General features: G+C 41.2%; 2 protein-coding genes across 3 annotated transcripts in view; one reads left to right on the plus strand and one right to left on the minus strand.

The window, feature by feature from the left end:
- The window catches only part of rnf17 (ring finger protein 17), a 38,922-nt gene extending 32,987 nt beyond the window's left edge, over positions 1 to 5,935 (plus strand). The window contains exons 32-38 of the mRNA XM_086265449.1: positions 13 to 69; positions 344 to 454; positions 581 to 704; positions 3,454 to 3,589; positions 4,179 to 4,365; positions 5,227 to 5,353; positions 5,734 to 5,935. Of these exons, the coding sequence (XP_086121575.1) occupies positions 13 to 69; positions 344 to 454; positions 581 to 704; positions 3,454 to 3,589; positions 4,179 to 4,365; positions 5,227 to 5,322 (711 nt within the window). The 3' untranslated portion in view covers positions 5,323 to 5,353; positions 5,734 to 5,935. The remainder of the gene's footprint in view (positions 1 to 12; positions 70 to 343; positions 455 to 580; positions 705 to 3,453; positions 3,590 to 4,178; positions 4,366 to 5,226; positions 5,354 to 5,733) is intronic.
- On the minus strand, positions 5,355 to 18,632 carry cpap (centrosome assembly and centriole elongation protein). Of its 2 annotated transcripts, none has more exons than XM_086265451.1 (19): positions 18,455 to 18,632; positions 17,561 to 17,985; positions 16,493 to 16,619; positions 16,162 to 16,374; positions 15,500 to 15,644; positions 15,302 to 15,407; positions 14,351 to 15,091; positions 13,205 to 14,033; positions 12,832 to 12,964; positions 12,449 to 12,614; positions 12,090 to 12,221; positions 11,833 to 11,955; positions 11,484 to 11,583; positions 10,734 to 10,876; positions 10,385 to 10,474; positions 9,939 to 10,079; positions 9,323 to 9,407; positions 8,577 to 8,697; positions 5,355 to 8,122 (listed from the first exon to the last, which is right to left on the minus strand). In XM_086265451.1, the coding sequence occupies exons 2-19, from the start codon at positions 17,942 to 17,944 to the stop codon at positions 7,951 to 7,953; spliced, it is 3,951 nt and encodes a 1,316-aa protein (XP_086121577.1). In that variant the 5' UTR covers positions 17,945 to 17,985; positions 18,455 to 18,632; the 3' UTR covers positions 5,355 to 7,950. The 2 variants fall into 2 exon arrangements, with proteins under 2 accessions (XP_086121577.1, XP_086121576.1); XM_086265450.1 differs by having other exon boundaries at positions 5,355 to 8,154; positions 18,455 to 18,628.
- Positions 18,633 to 18,740: the final 108 nt, after the last annotated feature.

Below are 18,740 nucleotides of genomic sequence, written 5' to 3' on the forward strand. Positions count from 1 at the left end.
GCTTCTCTGCAGCACCTCACAGTGATGCCTACTGCTCCCGTCTTTGACGTCTGGGATATTAACACTGAGGTATTATAATAAGACTGAAGAAATGTGTAAATTTGGCTGATCTCACCATCAAGGTCATCTTCTCATGTACCTGGGGGCAGTTTTCATTGATATTATAAGACCTATAATATTACTCAAGCTGTAAGCTTTTTACAGTAATTAAAGCAAGTTATGCTTTAAATCTGTTTCCTGTGTTATAGTGTGCATAAATAGATCCTATGTAGATGCATCAGAGTCTCTACTCCACCTAGTGTGCAGATGGGGTATAGGACCAATAATGATGATGTGTTTTCAGGGTTTGAGAGACCCGGAGGAACTAATGCTGGGGTCCTTTACCTACCCGAACTTGCAACAGGAGGGGGAGCACTTTAAAGTTGTGGTCAAGCATATGTGTACCCCCAATGAGGTAGCGACTCTCTCTACATTATAAATTATATACATAATTCCTGTTGTCATATTAAAAAATGTTTATAATAAACAAAGCGGATAAGAATAATGTTGTTAATAAGAGATTGTTCTGTTTCCCCTGCAGCTCTTCCTGTGGCCTTTGGAAGGAACGGCTGATGTAAAGGTTAACGGAGAGTCTCTAGATGAAGCTTTGACCAGAATCAATAGAAACATTGACACGCTGCCACGACTTAGCAACTTCCCCGAGGGTAATGTTTCACTTTATCCAGACACAGATTTAAAAGATTTAAGCAAGTAACATCTTTGGGATATATCTGAAATGAACAGAGATATTAGAAGCACAGATATTCTTTACTTAAGCAGATGTGGAGATTCATTCACACTGCAAAGTCTTTGCCTCCAGTTTTGACTTCTTACCTTCCTGTAATAGCGATTATGTGGCAGTGCTGTCTAAGCAGCGACACCTATCGTTCAGGAGAATACTGCAGCAGCTTCCTGTGCCTTAATGGTGGGCATAAATAGTAGTGACTGTGTGATGATGTTACAGAGGTGCGCAACGTGACCAATGCAGAGGGTATTCTGACCCCTTTAGAAATGTCAAAATATTGAAATTACTTGTCACCTAAAATAAGTCCTACACTCTTTATGTGCATTAGCTAGATGATGACCATGACCACAACTTGTGGACTTCAACACCAAAAACACTGTTGTAGCTCATTAGGGCTCATTTTAACCTCTGAGTTTAGTGCTGTCAATGATGTATAAATCGTATGATTTTTGCCTCTTTCTTCGCTGACAGAAGGCAACAGTGATGGATACACCAGTAGGATGTGTTAATGTTTCCTTCATTTAGATTTAAATCTATTAGAATTGTCAAGATGTGCAGTCACAGAAAATAACAAACCTTAATGAGTTAGTAATGTACCCATTTTGAAAATGTAGAGTTTTAAGAAGAGAGATTTGTTTAAAAAAGTAAAAGGTTGTCAGAAAAATAAATACTCCAGTTAAGTACAGATACTTGAAAATTCTACATCTTAACTACAATAACAAAGTATTTGTACTTGGTGGTCCCCATCTTTGGAAATATACGCAATGTTTACCATGCATGTAGCATTTCATCAAATGTTAATGTGGCTTTTCGTGTTTCAGTGACATGCTTGATTTCCCCCTCCTCTCCCTCCTCTATTCATGTATCTGTTCACACACTGAAGATGGCTTAAAGTAGAGCTGGGCGATATAAGATTTTTTCATATCACGATGTTTTTTTCATTTCAGTCGATAACGATATATATCACGATATAAGCCAAATAACTATATTTGTAAGATTTAAATGTGCCGTTGCTCACAAGTAAAATGTGAAATAATCAGCAGCTTGTTTTTATTTAAATATTTATTTCCCATAATAAGTTCAACAGGGTAGATGTACTTAAGGAACATGAGACTTTTTCAGATAAATAAAGGCAAATATTGCAAACTACACAAAAGGCAGCCGCTAAAGCGTTTAAGTTTCAAAATAGAACAAACGAAATAGACTAAATTGTCAATTCCACTTAGAAACAAAATATTAATTCTAAAAATAAATCTTAGTTTGTTTTACAGAAGAACAGACAAAACTGACTAACTTTTGTCAATATCAAATAAACTGAGAACTAAAAGGAAATTCTCAATCTCTCCTTGTTGTATAGCTGAGCTTTTCAAACAGTTTTAACAGTTACTTTAGTCTGACAAGCCGAATGACGAATTAGCGCTTCCAGTCAGAGATTGAGCTGCACCGCTTTATTGTATTACCAGACTTGCTTTCGGCACAATTTACAGTGCACGCTACTCTGTTTTTTGTCAGACTTGAAATAGCCGAAATACCGTCACACTACAGAACTTCTATGGCTCTTCCGCTCGACAATCTCTCCTGCATTGGAACCATCATCTGTTTTCTCTTCGGTCACGCTCTCAGTTGATTTTTCTCTAGTCGGCACACTCATTTCCTCCATTACCCGGGCGGCACGGCGGCTGGCTGCTTGCCAAACAAATACGTGCGGCGCCGGTGTTCTGGGAATCCATCCTACCTGGCAAACCATCCTTCGCGTTGTTTCTGCGCACAACACGAAATTCAGTGGCAAATTGTCCTACCTTTTGTGAATATTAGCTAGAAAAATACTCTGACCGGTAAAATTAACTGCCAAACCCACCTACCTTTGTGAATGTCACCTACAAGCATACTTAAACTGCTAAAATTTTGTGGCAAATCGTGCTACTTTTGTTAATCTGAGCTAGAAGCATACTTTAATAGCTACATTTCAGTGGCGAACCATCCTACCTTTCTGAATATGAGCTAGGAGCGTACTTTAACAGCTAAAATTCAGTGGCAAATCATCCTACCTTTGTTAATAACAGCTACACACATACTCTGACTGGTAAAATTAAGTGCCAAACCATGCTACCTTTGTGAATGTTACCTACAAGCATACTTTAACGGGTAAAATGAAGTGGCAAACCATTCTGGCTGTATGCATATGAGCTACAAGCATACTCTGATGGGCAAAGTTAAGTGGCAAACCGTCATACCTACTTAAATTGATGCTGGAATGACTCTGTGACAGCAGAAATGTGCATAAACTACTTACGGTAGCACGTTTTGCCAAAGTAGGATGGTTTGTCAGAACACCGGCTTGGGACTTGTGCTGTACATAACAAGTCACGTGACGCGACGCTGCGGCTGTGATTGGTTCGGCTCTGCGCTACTTAATTTGGATTGGCTGGTTTTTTTTTTGTTGTTTTTTTTTTAAAGAGGACAAGAGGGATGAGGCCTATCGCAATAGTTTAATTTTTCTATCGAGAAAGTTATTTCGCAATACATATCGTTATCGTTCTATCGCCCAGCTCTAGCTTAAAGCAAGGAATACTGTTGCTTTTTACCGGATGACAAGCAGTCACCAAGTCGCAGCCGATTCTGTGCAAGACTCACTAAGTTGGGGCCTCCCAACACTCTGTGGTTTCCAGGTGGTCCATGTCTCGCTGAGTACAGTGATGGAAAGTACTATCGAGCCAGGTTGATGAAGTTCATCAGTGCAGAACCTGTCACGCTCCTGGTACAACACGTCGATTTTGGCTCTGATGACACTCTACCTACCAGCAAGTATGAATCTTATCATCCTACTAGCACACTTCCTCTGAAAAATATGAGAAAATGTAGAAACATGCTACAGACCAAGTGTTGGAAAACTTTATAGGCATTAAATTTGTGGCTTGTCGTAGAAAAATGACGTGGAGAAGAAGTGAGAGGGATATATCTTCTGGTGACAATGCTGACACAAAATCACTGGGTTAAACTGGGTTTTCAGTATTACATAGGTGGTTCACTTACTGGGTAAATCATCATGGTAATTAATTAATCAGCAAGTAGAGATTTGAGCATATGCTGCCATTCCTTTCTGTTTTATGTGAACACACTCGCAGCTAGTTTGAGAAACCCTAGGGTGACTTAATCCAGTTGATAAACACCATCATGTGACCGCTTAGCCTGACTGCTGATGTTGGTGTAAGTGAAGCCAGATAAGAAAAAGATATCCTGGCTTTTAATGTAGGCTCCAGTCTTAAGCTGCTGTTTGTTTAACTTTGAATTTCTTTGAGACCCACCCTGAATGGGGTTTATCTACTGATAAACAGATGATGTGGACATGCGGATGTGTTGAGTGGCGTTCTCATAATGTGTTGCTTCCTGGCAGGCTGCGCCAAATGCCAGCTGAGCTGCTGGAGTTTCCATGTAGGGCACTAAAAGTCAAAGTCGCTGGCTTCAAAGCTCCGAGTGTCACAAGGGAGGAAAATGTGCTGCCCTACAGCCCCAAATGGAGCATGAAGGCTGCAATGGAAATGATCGACCTGTTACACAAAAACATCACAGCCTCTGTTGTGGTATGAAACACACACAACATAACTGTTTTTAAAACTAAGAAATTACATTCAAAAGACATAAGTTTCATTTATTAAAGAAATGTCATTAAAAATGTGCCATGATAGGTTTTTGGAAACAGTACTAAACTAAACTAGCTGTGTTATCTTTCACTGTGAGCTCTAAGATAACACAACAAACATAAATGTTGTTGCTGAAAATGTTTTCTCAGCAGATGGAAACCTGCTTTCCTTAAGTCAGTTTTTACTAGCAGTCCTATTTACGGCCTTCATGGCCCTTTTATTCTGTGTGGCACTTCTGATTTTTTTGTAAATACAAACAAATTTTTCATACGTTTATATATAAAGGTCAAGAGCAAATGTAATATCAGTAATTCACTTTTCATACAGAAGAAAACAAACATATGGGGATCATAGTTATTCTCTGCCAAGCCCTGGAGTTATATGTAACAAAACAGGTTAATGATTCAGTCAAAGACAAAGAGGCCGTGAAAATACTGCCTCGTCTTCAAGGACATCAAGCTGCAGTTTTGTTCTGAATGCACAAATCCTCACAGTATTTTGTTTACCACTGTAGAATAGGGCTAGCTCCCATCATGTTGATGTGGTGCCAAATGTGTTGAAGATTTCCAGCATCTTAATGAATCTTTACCATAACTTTTGACTTAAAGGATCCACCAACGGACACTGCCATGTGTAACTAATAAATAATAAATGTGTATGTAAACAAGACTACCTAATAACTTCAAATCAGGCAGAATAAGTCCTGTGTTGCACTCTTTATACTGTCAAATCTTTGGTCTCACAGCCTGAGAATTTTTTTGTTTGCTTCCAGTCAGTATCTCACTGTCCTCCTCGGTTTAGGCTCAAGAACCAGAGCTCACAGTGCTGCTGTACAGCGAGGATGGAGAGTTGGTCCATCTGCCTCTGGTGACCAAAGGACTGGCAGAACTTGAGTAAAGTGGAAAGACACCCTCCAAACACTGTTCAGGTAAGTTTTTAGCATTTTATTTCAAGCACCAAAATTTCTTTAGAAAGAATGCTTTCTGAAATGTCTGCATCTGTATGATTCGAGTTGTCCACAGTCATTCTTAACTTTACCAAAGAGAGTGAGTAGCATCCAGGACACAGTTAAATACAGACCCCATTAGACTGTGGCTGATGAACCAATGCTGTTTAAATGTGTTGTGGAGATTTGTGATTCAACGTTTTGTTGTGGCTCTAAAGTCAAACAGGATCAGATACTAAATGTTGCAAAGAAATAAAAGTAACCAGCAGAATCTTTTGAACTGTATATTTAAGTGACTTAATAGTAGCTTGCTATTAATAAACAGAACAGCAAGCTAATAATAAATGTATCATCTTTTTCAGGCTTCCTGGCTCAGTTTGTTTTCAGTTCAGGTTTTGTGTTCTTCTGGTTTTCTTTGTTCCTAGTTTTTATATAGTACAGAAATGTTCTATTTATTTTCATTGTTCCTGTACAGCAGAGATTAAAGCTGTTCATGTAGCACTTTGTTTTCTCTTTTCTTTTACTGTATGAAGGTGCTAAGTAAAATATTCCCATTTTCACTGACCTCTGCAGTGTGTTTTTACTAAGGTGCAATGAAAAGGACGATGTGATACGGTCTCTACAAACACTCAAAGATTTAAAAAAAAATTTTTTTTAAAAAGAAAATGTATTTTACAAAAAAATATGTACAGCCAGCTAGGGAAATAAATATGCATTTAACATTTTTACAAATAAAAATAGTTGCAAACACGAGAAAACTACAAATGTTCATCCACAGCAGACGAAAGCAGGTCGTGGTTTGGATATTAAGCAGGAATATCCTGGGACAAACAGACAGGCTGTCTTGCAAGACAAAACTAGGATAGTAGGAGAAAGTTTAACCCTCTGGGCTCTATCGTGGCCATTCTTGGCCTGTTGAAACCTGTTATAATAACATTTGATTCCTTGTTATTGACAGTACTAAATCATGCAATTTAGGTAAAATTGCTTTCATTCTAAACTCAACAAATGAATTGTAGTTTTTAATGTTTTTTACCAAATTACATAATTTACCAATTTTTGGCCAAACAAGCAATTTCATGTAATATTCCTAGTTTCCAATAGGGGTGTTTGATGGCTTACCGCACTCCCAATGGACCAAAATAATGACACAATTTTGACGTAGGTTTGATCTCAAGGATCTAACAGTTTGTGCTGCAATGTCATGCACAAACACAAACATGTATTTGCAAGATAGACTGGAATAAATGATGACACATCACATATTAAATAGGCTGCAGTGAATTTCTGTTGATGCAGGCTATTGAGCTTTGAAGCACATGCTGAAAGCACTTTTACTTCTGGAGATCCTTTTACCTGCTGTGCACCCTTACAACACTGGAAGTTCTCAGGAAGTAAAAAAGGGAAAGGAGTGCAGACTCCAACTGACAGAGGAGCTCAAAGGACAACGTCTTTACTATGGTCACCTTGGCAGAGGAACTCCTCAGATGAAAACTGGCACAGGGGAAACAACCTAGAGCTACCTCCCCGGCTCCTCCAGTTGCAACAGAGGAAGATTTTTATTGTTCGTCTGTGGCGTCACCAAACCTACCACAGCAATATCCCACATAGAATCGGAGGAATGTGTGTCTTTTGAGCACAATCCATAATAATCAATGTTAATGTAAATCAATTAGATTTCCCAGACTCTACTATTAATAATACAAGAAGTTCCAGTAGCACTGCAAATATATGAAATTGAGTTCTGAGGTTGTCTTCCAACAAGTGCATTGTACAAACAAACTGGTGTTTAACGGGTTAAAAATGTAAAAAGTAATGACTATCTAATATTTATGGAAAGAACTAATGTTAGTTCAAAACTTTATGCAGAAAAAAATTGCAAAAAAACCCAAAAAACCATAAAAATAATAAAAATTACAGACATAATCTGTTGGTGAACACTTTTGGCCATGAACAAGCTGACTGGGTGGTTACTTTGAACAAACCCAGAGGGTCAAGTCAAAACATTGTTGGACTTGCTGAATTATTAAAAAGTATCCCAGATTTTTGTGCAAAAGAAGGTCCTGTTAGGAATCATTGTGAATCTAAGACTGAGGTGTATTGTGTTGCATTCCTTTTGTCTCCTCTATAACGCCAAGTCTACTCAGTGTGTTAAACCGGCATTTATTTATTGGTCTGTTTTTCATTTTTACACCCATGGGTAGTGCTTGTTGAGCCTGTGCCACTGCCAGTTGTGCTTTAGTGGGTGGGCTTAAAACCACTGGCACAAAAGTGTGTCACATAACTCTATTTGCTACATATAGACAGAAGTATTTAAAAACAACAACAAGCTGATTTGTGAATCTCAGAAGCAAGGAGTGTCAACTCAAGAATATCAAAGCAGGTTGAACTGTTGATTATGTCACATCGTTAAAACAAAATGTCCAAAGCTCACCTGTATCTGTTATCACATGTGAAGAAAATAAATAAAGACAAAGCACCAAATTCTCCAGACATCCTTCTCTGATGTCCTGGATTTTTTTCACAGTTTGAACAATAGCTGCAATAATAAAAATGCTTCAAGTTTCAGTCACTGAGATTCACCACCTTTCTACACCTTGGTGTCCAGGATGACGTTTCCATCTTTGTCTTTGATCCTGAGCCGCCCGGTGGGGTAGCGGGTTTCTTGCCTCCCATCTGCGTAGACGGTCTTCACTGTGCCATCTGGATACTCTCGCCTCTTGTACTCTGCTGTGTGGATCTCCTTCTGGCCTGTGTTAAAAAGGATCTCTTTGGTGCCGTCCCTGAGAGAAACGGCATGTATAGATGCCCAGTTAGTCTTGAGTGGTGGTAATACTCAATTTCTTTAACCACTAGTCAGTTGTTTGATGTATTAACACATAATAGACTGAAAATTGTAGCACCACCTGTTATCATCACTCTTTTATGAAGTATTTGCTATTTCCTTCTCCAACATTCACAATATCTGACTTTCCCATATGATGGAAAAATTAGTCTTATTTTCTACTAGCTGTCTTTTTTTTTTTTCCTTGTCATTTTAAATATACCACTCATGGGGCCCAGTGCAGAAGTGGAAAGGGGTACGGAAGTCCTACAAAAATTAAGTTATGAGTACATGTCTGGTAAGGGATATTGTGCAAAAAAAACATTTTGTTATAAAGGTAGTAAGGGAAATTGATTAAAGGTAAATATAAGGTCGACTTACGAGTTAACCTGGATGATGGTCCCGTCTGTCAGTACGCTCTCCTCCCTGCCATTAGGGAAAAGGTTCTTTACTGTCTGGTCTGGGAAGGTGATTTCCTTACGGCCGTCGGGAAAATGCTTTTCTGAAGCAGGAATAAAAATTAATGTAGAATATGAGTTGGTACACATGTCCAAAGTCCACAAGACAAGCATGAGAAAGGAAGTTCCTTTCCTACACTTTTACTCCTAAGTACTGTTGTGTTAAAATTACTTTATTTTATCCTTCTTCTTACAGTAAAGTGAATATCTGACTTTTGTAGTACTAACAATTTTCTTTGATGGGACAGAAAAGCCAATTTGCTTCCAACAGTGCATTTCAAGATTGCTACTTTGGAGAACTCATGATGCAGTAAACCAGGTGTGGGGAACTCCAGGCCTCGAGGGCCGGTGTCCTGCAGGTTTTAGATGTGTCCTTGATCCAACACAGGTGATTCAAATGGCTAAATTACCTCCTCAACATGTCTCGAAGTTCTCCAGAGGCCTGGTGATTAACTAATCATTTGATTCAGGTGTGGTGACCCAGGGTGAGATCTAAAACCTGCAGGACACCGACCCTTGAGGCCTGGAGTTCCCCACCCAACCAATTTCTGACGCAGATCTTGTTTATCACTCTGCACTCAGATGAGATGGGAATATTACCTCACTAATGCAAAAAGCTCAGCAGCTTTTGTCTCCTGGCAATTTCACTGCTTCATCATCTGCTCTCACCTGTTTGGTTGTTGGCGAAGTGCAGCACCTCCATGCCATCTGGGTAGGTGATGTGTGTTGTCTGGGTTTCAGCATAGTAGTAGACCTGAGCACAAGGGGCAGCACCATTAGTTATCAACAGGTAAGATAAAGAGAAGAACCATGCAAAGGTCTGTGTAGCTCTTTCTCTGGTTCTGTGATTCGGGAAGGCTAACGGATTCAAAAGGCCTCCCCGGTCTGTCTGCCTGCATCACTTTGTTTGTCCTGATCTCGTTTATTTCTCAATTTTGAATCTGTCAGATGTTTTCATATCTTCACGTTGATTCCCTCTGAACAGCTGTTCTACTCAATACGTCAGAATGAGTCTGCTAGACACCCCCTCCCTAAGGCTACGTTCACACTGAAAAATCAGATTTGATCAAAAAAATCGGATTTGAGCATTAAGACCTGCAGTGTGAACGTAGCCTGACACAGTGGTGTACGCCTGACAGAGCCACCCATCCCCTCCTTCCTCACATCCTGCCTTTAAGTAGGAGGAAACAGTCCAACATTTCTCCTCACACACAGCACATGTCCAGGAGACCAGCGTACATGTATTTACTGAAAATATGAGTATAAAGCAACGCAAGCATCTCACCACTCTTTGGTCGGCCGTGACTTGTTTAGTATCTCCGTTGAAGAAGATGACCTTGACCGTCAGTCCGTCTGCTGAAACCTCCTTCCTGGTCCCGTTGGGGTAAACTATGAGACGATCACCGCTGACCAAAACCTTCTCTAACTGGAAACATCAGGACAGCTCCATCAACAGCCTCTACTGAATATCAACAATAAAAGCTAATGCTAATGTAAGTTTGAGGTTATTCCACAATGACTCAATTACTCACACTTAGTAGTGCAACCTTCCTGTTTAAATAACTCACTGTTGAAAACAGGGCCAAACTCAGCTGTATGTAACTGCTGCTACCACGATTATAAAGCAGACGCACTTCTTTAGAAAGCAAAATCAATTCTTCAGCACATCTCTTGTCTGGTGGCTCACATTAGTATTTAATATCAGGATGAATGTACATCTTATTTTCTCACCTTGCCATCAGGATGTGTGATAACCTCCCTGGTTGATTCGGTCTCTTCAGCCTTACTTAGCTCAAGTTCATTTGTCGGAGAATCAGTGTTCTGCAATACGAAGATTTTAAACATGAGGTCTGTGACAGAGCAGCACATACAGACAAGCTTGTTTTTGTTTTTTTTTTAAACAAGACTTTAATTGTTCTGTCCCTGATGCAGAATCAGACTAATAAACATCTGACCTTTCAAATGTATCTTAAATTTGTGCCATAAACGTTGCCTCTTCCTCTATCTGGATGTCAGTAGGTGTTTTGCATCATTTACAGGAAACACTGCAGTGTTTGTATGACACTGATGATGCTCTTACTGGAGAGCAGTTGTATAAGTGTTCTTGGTTTGGTGAGTTCTCCTGGCTCCCGGCAGGTGCTGACCTCTCCTCTGACTTCCTGCTGGCTACGGAGGTGGAAGAGGAGCCTGGCCCTGCTGGCTTCCTCAGGCTGCTCTTTATTCCTGCAGAGAATAAAAATATGGACAATAAAGACTCGACCATTCGTGCTTTTCAAGGTGTTTATGAGAATCATTAATGATGATCATTGACAAAAACTCTAAAAATTCCTAAACTTTTACTCTGAGCCAATCCCAGGCTTTTTTGGATGATTAAAATCTATTAATATGGGAAAATTAGCTATTTACAAACCCAGCAGACACAAACATCAATGATTTGGAGTCTGTTTGTGTCCACCTGGCAAATTTAGGTCTAATCACGCTATTAATCCTGTTCTAGTCTCAACTTGAAACAGACATAAAATCTCTCAATATACACATGTCAAATACTCCAATACGTCCACCAGCTACTACGTGCACTGGGTCTGTAGGCCTGCTCTAGCTCAAACTGACATTATAAAAGCTAATAGAGTTAACCACACTACTTATGCTGAGCTGAAAGATGGAAAAAAAAGGTGAGGTTTGTTTGTTTTTTGGCTCAGAGTTGCTAAAGATGACTTATCGCCAGACAACCTCAGCTTCCAAAGTTTTTCTTGAAATGGCTTTGGACACTTATTTGTACAGTTATTTTGAAAGATTAAAAAAACCCTTCCATGGAAACTCTTGACTGTACCTGCAGCACCCTGACTGCCGTCTCTGGAGTTCCCTCTAGTGGCTGGAGCAGAGCTGACATGTGGAGGGCTGCTGTCACTCCCTCTGGAGTCGAGAGGACTCTGGAAACAAAGTGTGATTTTGCAGTTACTCAGCAATGTCGAAATTGGAGAAGAATAATTAGAGTTCCTGCACAGCTAAAGCTCTGAAGACTGCCAAAGCACTGATGATAGTAAAAAAAAACAAAATGAAGTGTTGTGGGGCTATAACTTCTCCCATGTTTTCCTCTGCATGTTGATATAAGGTATTTAGTTCAGAACACGGGGTCATCATTTTTAGATAACAATAACAGACTTTATAAATGAGCTTACAGCAAATTTAACTCCTTTGGTCACAGGTGGCGTATTGTTCTCAAACATTCTGGGACTTTCCTTCTCAGCAGCAGCAGGGTTTTTCTTCCAGGCACTCAGACGGAGCTTCTCTAGCACGTGGATCTTCAATTCAAAGACAAACAGGAAGACGCAGGGTTCAGTTTTCAGCCTTCACCCACTCTTTACAATCCAGATAAACGGTGCATTTTAAAGCTACGCGTGTGTAACCAGAGAAAACGTTAGGGGGGGTCAGGCACCTCATCACGCAGTGAACTGTTCTCTTGTCTGAGGGAGTCGATCTGTTGGCGCAGGCGGCTTTGTGTGGAGGACCAGCGACTCTCCCTTCTCTTCATCTCCTCCTGCAGGGAGCTCAGCTGCTGCTTCAACTCCTGATGTGAGAAGCAAAGGGAGAATAAAGACAGACACATAAATATCTTCTTCTCAAAACCTTTTTTAAGCATTAATACCATCACCAAACAATAAGATTTGATATCCTTTATTTAATTATGTTTGAATTTAATTGCTCCACAGTCATGTTTTGATTACTCCTGTATTGCTTTTTTACACATTGAGCACATATTCATGTGGTTATTTTGCGCGTCATGTCCACGCTCACCTGGATCTCTTCTCGTTCCTTCTTATCAGGAATAGCTCTGGCCGCTGACACGTGCTTCTCAAACAATTTGCGCTCCTTCTGCAGCTTCCTCGTCTCCTCTTTCTTGTACTCCTCAAACTTGGCCATCTCCTCTGCTCTCATCTGCTCAAACTCCAAACGCTCTGACCTACAGCACAAACAGCAAAGTACAAACGTGCATTACATGAGGAAGGAGAGGAATAACACATTTTATGAAATTATTTCTCCCAAAAGAAAACAGAGCTGGATTTAACACTGAAGAGGTTACTTCCAAATACCAGATGCAGTGTCTTTATATTTTTATTAAGTTTTTACACTTGCATTCACTCCTTACTGAATCGCTTATGCAAAGAAGACCATATCACCTGAGAGTTTCCTGTTTTTTCTCGTTCTCCTGTCTGAGTTTGGTGAGCGCAACGTTCTCCTTCCTAAATCTCTCAATCTCAATCTCCAGCTCAGCCAGTCTCTCCCTGAGCTGTCTCGACTGGACCTGCTGGCCTGAGGGCAACAACATGCATACACAACTGATAAATAATAAAACCACACACTGAGGAATGTGTGGTTTTTAACTGGCTTTACTATCAATTTTTCATTTAATAAACACATGAACTCATGTAGCTGCAGGGTTATAACACAAAATCAGAGTTGCTGATATTTTGTACTGTAATAAGTTTATTAACATTCAATCAACATTAATTCTACTAATGCAATAATAAACAAAGAAAGTATTTGTCTAACCTGTGTCCTCCTCTGGCTTTTTGGACTCAACAGAAGCAGCTGGAGGAAGACGGAGTGGTGCACTCTGGGCTTTTGGCTTCAGGGAGGGGAATAACTTTGTCATGAGCTGGGAGGCCGGAGGATGATCAGGCTCCAGACTGACTGAACCGATACCTGTGGCCTTCCCCAGCTCCACACCTTTGCTCACAGCCACTTTCCTCAACAAAGTTTTCTGTGGGGGAGAAATTTCTCTGGCTGTCGGCTTGGAAATCGGGCTGAGCTCTTTGCTTTCATCGGCTGTGCCGATGGCAGTGTCCTCCAGGTCGTTCCATGTGTCGTCGTCATCAAACACGACTCTCCCCTGCTCGCCGTCTTTGCCCTCTATCAGAGTGGAGTCCTCGCTATTGCTGTGGACACTCTTACTCTCCACATCATTCTCTTCAGCCACATCTGAAGATGAGTCCCTGAAACTATCCTCATCTTCATACGACCGCTTGTCATATGGTGGGTTAATAGGTGCAGGGAAGCAGAGAGAACTTTTGACCACTTTGTCATCTCCACATTCAGAGCGGCTGCAGGGTGTCGTGTCAGAGATGTCATGTTTGTCCTCTCTCTCAATGCCCTGTGTCTCCTTAATGCTCTCTTTGTTCTCTAGTATATCATTTCTTGTCTTTACAAATGCTTCTGAGTTCAAAGAGTTGCTTTCACATGCTAAGCCACCTGTGTTCCCAACACTATTGCACCTCTGAAATGCACCTTTAGGAGGTGATTTAATGGGAGTTGAAGAGAGGCGTCGCTGGTGGAGCCCCTTTACAGTCTGCAGCTGTCGTTGTTGATCCATCTGAAGAACCTGCAAGCAATGAGCAGAGTATTCGTTTTTTGGGGAGAGAGGGGTTATTGTCTACATAACACACGGCTAACAGTAAAGTCCTGGAGAAAGGCAACCCAATCTGGTAATTTCTTTAGAAATTCAATAGTAGATTTTAACCACTTAAAGGCAGCAGAAATACTGAATCCCAACAACCAGAAACACCACAAACAAGGAAACAGAGACGCTATCAAAACAAAAAACTGTGTGACAAAAAATTGTAACACTAGGCATCGAAACTTTTGAGCATTTGAAGTGCTGAATTAAAGCGTGATGAGTTTGAGAGTGAAATAGAGCACCTTCATGACAAAGGAGGAGTTAGATGAGAAGGACAGCTCTTCAGCCGCTTGCTCCAGCAGCTCAAACTCTCCCAGCTCCATGCTCTCCAGCTGTCGGTCACACTCCCATCGCTGGAGCTTCTTCTGAAAAGACAACTCAAAGGAATCCTGTATAACTGGGTCTCCTCCTTTAGAAACCCCTCCTGCTTCTGCTGATTCCACTTTTGAACCACAGCTTTTTTCATTTTCAGCCGTCCCTGCCTGTCCTAACTTCCCGCCCTGTTTGGTTGTAGGACATGGCTGAATGTTGAGACACGGGACTTTCACGGCCTGAACCGGCAGAACTTTCCCCAACTGATGTTTGGCTGGTCTGCCACCTGGATCAGTTTGGACAGACTCTGGTCCTGTTGTGTTCTGTCTCTGATGACTACCTAAAACCTTTGTCCGTGCTACTTTAGTCACTGCTCGCGTATCGTGAGGAGGTGAACTGAGTCCCTTCAACCGGTTCTCCTTGTTGAGTGTAGCAGTTTTACGCTGGACAGGAAGCCGTGGGGCACTGTTTGCGGCTCCTTTCTGAATATATGCGGGCTCCGAGTTGCTGCGAGAGATTACTCTGGCTTGAGGCGGTGGTGGTCTGGAGTCCTTTACATCCGTTTTTTGGAACATAGCTTTCCGATTATTTGTAAATCTCGAAAGGCCCTCTCCTCGCTTCAAAAAGGCTCTCTTAGGAAGGGCTTGCGCAGCGTTGGCTCCATCTTGACTCTGTTCAAGGAATAGGACAAGATTTGAATTCAATGTAAATTGGAATCTTTTAGTTTTTCCAGTTAAATAGAGTATTTTATTGCAAAATACAGACAGGCTCCATTTGTGCAGACATTACATTCCTATATCAGGTTGTCACCTGCAGAATGCAAAACTCAAATGAATGGTTCATTATTGATACTTTTCAGCACTCGTGACACATCCTCTGACCTGTTGTTGCTGGGCAGACTTTAGCCTCTGCTCCTCCAGCTTCAGCTGCTCCTCCAGCAGCTCTTCAAATGTCTGCTTTTGACCACCAATACCTGGCCTTATAGGTCTGAGGAGGCAAACAAAACCCTACTCAAACACTGATCTGTCGAGACAGTCTGATGTTAATACTACATAAATACAAGACTATGTAATATTTACCTGTCATGAAAGATTTTGTCTTCTGTTCTGCTGTCATCTTCAGTCCTTGCCACAGCATTATGTTGCATCAACATGTCGTCTTCCTCAGAAAAACAGCTCGCATTGACACTGTGCTCCTCCTCATCCTCTCTGGAGTCCAGTGAACCTAAAAAAACAAAGCGGTTAACCATGAAAACATGTGGACCATGTGATGAAAGACAGGGCAGTTCTATAGAAAACAAATACCAAGAAACTGTGCAAGTGTCTTACTCTAAACCAGGGATGTCAAACTTGTTTTACATCATAGGAGACATACAGCCCGCTTTGATCTTAAGTAAACTGAAAGAGTGAAACTATATGACAGATATTTAAAATTAGAGAAAATATTTTGGAAATTTATAGCCCAGACTATCCTGTAGTAATAAAATATCATGTCTAATTTATTCTTTACTGTGGACCACCTGCAAAAAAAAAAAAAGAAAACGCATTTCTATGGTAGATAGTGTCATTTAATTGTTTATCTATTAGTTACCAACTTTTGTGGTGGTGGTAACTTTCTATGTACTCCTTCACATTTCACACATGTGAAGCTGTGCAGTGGGCCGGTTTGGAGTCTTTGGTCAGTCGATTCTGGACCCTGGGCCTTACATTTGAAACTTACATTTAAAATAAATATATCTTACCCTCTTCCTCATGGTCACCCTCCTCAGATGCTTGACCTTTGGGTAGCTGCTCGTGTCTGACAACTAGTGAAAGTTGCTGTTCTGGTTGACGGCCGATCGTAGAGCCCTGTGGGACTCTACGGTGATTTGTATCAGGACTGTATGAGCGCTGTGTGTAACATGACCTGTGGAGCGTGTCCTCAACCCACTCTGGTCCAGACATTTCTGAACTCTCTGTAAGATGGGTTATCATCACTTCAGTTTATAAAGCAGGATAAATACATGCACACCACATTCACCCTGAACGCAAAATGATCACTTTGCAGTTGTTCATGTAATTTCACTCTCTGACCTCCTGTGCAGTGCTCGGATCCATTCAGAGTTCCCAGTAACTTCTGCTGCTCTTCCTGGAGATGAAGCAGCTCCTCCAGCTGATGAGCTTTTAGCTGCTCCTGCATGTGCTGCTGCCATTTCTTTAACTGCACATACATATTACATTCAATTCTAATTAGATATGGTGTAGCTAATATATATGGTATATATGGTAAATGGCCTGTATTTGTATAGCGCTTTACTTGGTCCCTATGGACCCCAAAGCGCTTTACACTACATTCAGTCATCCACCCATTCACACACTGGTGATGGCAAGCTACATTGTAGCCACAGCCGCCCTGGGGCGCACTGACAGAGGCGAGGCTGCCGAACACTGGCACCACCGGGCCCTCTGACCACCACCAGTAGGCAACGGGTGAAGTGTCTTGCCCAAGGACACAACGACCGAGACTGTTGGAGCCGGGGCTCGAACCGCCAACCTTCCGATTACCAGACGAACTGCCAACTCGATCGCCACAATATATGGTATCTGTGTTTTTCAGATGGTTTAAGCTACACTTAACATAGATGTTTCTGAGTAGTTTCAGCTCAGTGTCAATTCACATGCGCTGCACATACTGCCAGTTGACATATAGTCTAAGTGTTTAATTGCATCTGTGTCCCAGCCAACATAATTGCCTTAGGGAAAATTCTATTAATAGCAGAGAAACGTAAAGGAGTGTGTGTGATGGAGGTGCATTAAGTATACAGGAAGCAGTGATGTAATCAACAATGAAGTCCACGCAGGGCCCAAAATTTGCATATATTAGGAGATTAAAGTGGGATTAAAGTGTCCAAATGTTTTTACATTATTAATAAATGAATTACAAGTTCATTTTTTTCTGCTTTGTCTCACCCCTGTATCAGTAAACCAGTAAAACTAAAGATCCTCCCAGTATCTGTGTCATTTATGTTAGGTATTGAAAGTCCATCTCCTCAGATGCACAGCAGCAGGGCGAGTCACATATGCCAAATTTTATACTTTTAACAACTTGATTGTCTCAAGTTACAGGACAAAACAGCTTCTGAAAAGCACCGATGTCCATACCTGTTCAAGCTTCATCATAAGGGGCAGATCCTGTGATTTGCTTGCCATCTCGTCCAAAGTGTCCAGCTGTCCATCTGCAATTCTCGTTGGAACAGAGTTTAGACCGTTCACCGGCCTGTCAGACTCAGTCATCTCTCCTCCTGCTGCCCGTCTAAATGCATCCACACCCAGGCAGCTGCTGTCTGTAGAAGCGGGCAACGGGGCAAAATCGGAAGCGAAGGAATCGTCTGGCAACATGGGCGAAGATCCCACGGCAGAGGTGTGGCCCAAGGGTCCAGCCAAATCCGGAGAGGGACTGAGGATCACTCCGGCTCTGGTGCTACTTGGCATCCACCGGGCCAAGAAGTCTGCCTGGGAGTACTGAAGGCCAGCTGGAGATGACATGATGGCCGCGATGTGGCAGGCAGGATAGTCTAATCCGGGATCTAAGCGAAAGATTATGGTGACAGGTTAAGAGTTAATCACGCCACAAATAAACACCATCCAACATCCTATAGCTGACGCCCAGGTCCAATAAAACCATATATAGAGACGTTATATATAAAAAAAAGACATTGCCTTTTTAATACGAGATTGGTTTCCGTTCTGGTTGCTACATAGAAGCCGTATAGTCAGTTCCAGATATTTGGTTACGAACAATCATCTTAACACTGTCTATTAAAAAACATAGGAGAGAATGGTGGCATTTATGACATGTGGCTCACGTGGAATGTGGAAGTGCTCTTTTCATTTTTGTCAAATGTCGCTTTATTTAAAAGGCTTGGCTTCCTCGTCCACACTCTCCCGTTATTAGCAGGATGCATTTTATTTATTTCATAAAACCTTTTCCCGGATGTTACACCGTAGTGACGACACTACAACATTACCAAGCATCACAAAACACATCGACATTACCTGTTACTCAGGAGAAAAGCAGGTTTACTGTGATGAAATCGGGCCTTATACAAAGGCAACAAACAAAAAATTCGAAGCCTGCCGCCATATCAAAACAAAGCCCGCGAGACCAAAAAAACCCAACGATGAAGTTGTTGTTGCATTGTGGGTAACGTAGTCTTACATCACGCTAGTACTAACTGTTTTTTAATGTCTTTTCATTTCATAGAAATGATAAATAATGCTTTTTATATACAAAACATACGTTTTTTTTAAACTGAAAAGCAGCTTCTGCATACATGTAAAA

The sequence above is a fragment of the Aulonocara sp. 'chitande type north' Nkhata Bay genome, linkage group LG16, assembly GCF_057382095.1.
Source record: "Aulonocara sp. 'chitande type north' Nkhata Bay isolate Kocher_YH1m ecotype deep benthic linkage group LG16, A_spYH_male_GT1.1, whole genome shotgun sequence".
NCBI classification, from domain to species: domain Eukaryota; kingdom Metazoa; phylum Chordata; class Actinopteri; order Cichliformes; family Cichlidae; genus Aulonocara; species Aulonocara sp. 'chitande type north' Nkhata Bay.

Bases quoted from the DNA above. Each gene is read 5' to 3' on its own strand.
- cpap (XM_086265450.1), bottom strand. From the start codon at position 17,944: ATGTCATCTCCAGCTGGCCTTCAGTACTCCCAGGCAGACTTCTTGGCC. The intron at 15,092-15,301 runs GTCAGAGGATGT...TTCCTTGAACAG, and splicing joins AGTCTGCCCAGCAACAACAG to AGTCAAGATGGAGCCAACGC. The intron at 12,222-12,448 runs GTGAGCGTGGAC...TTCTCACATCAG, and splicing joins AGGAACGAGAAGAGATCCAG to GAGTTGAAGCAGCAGCTGAG.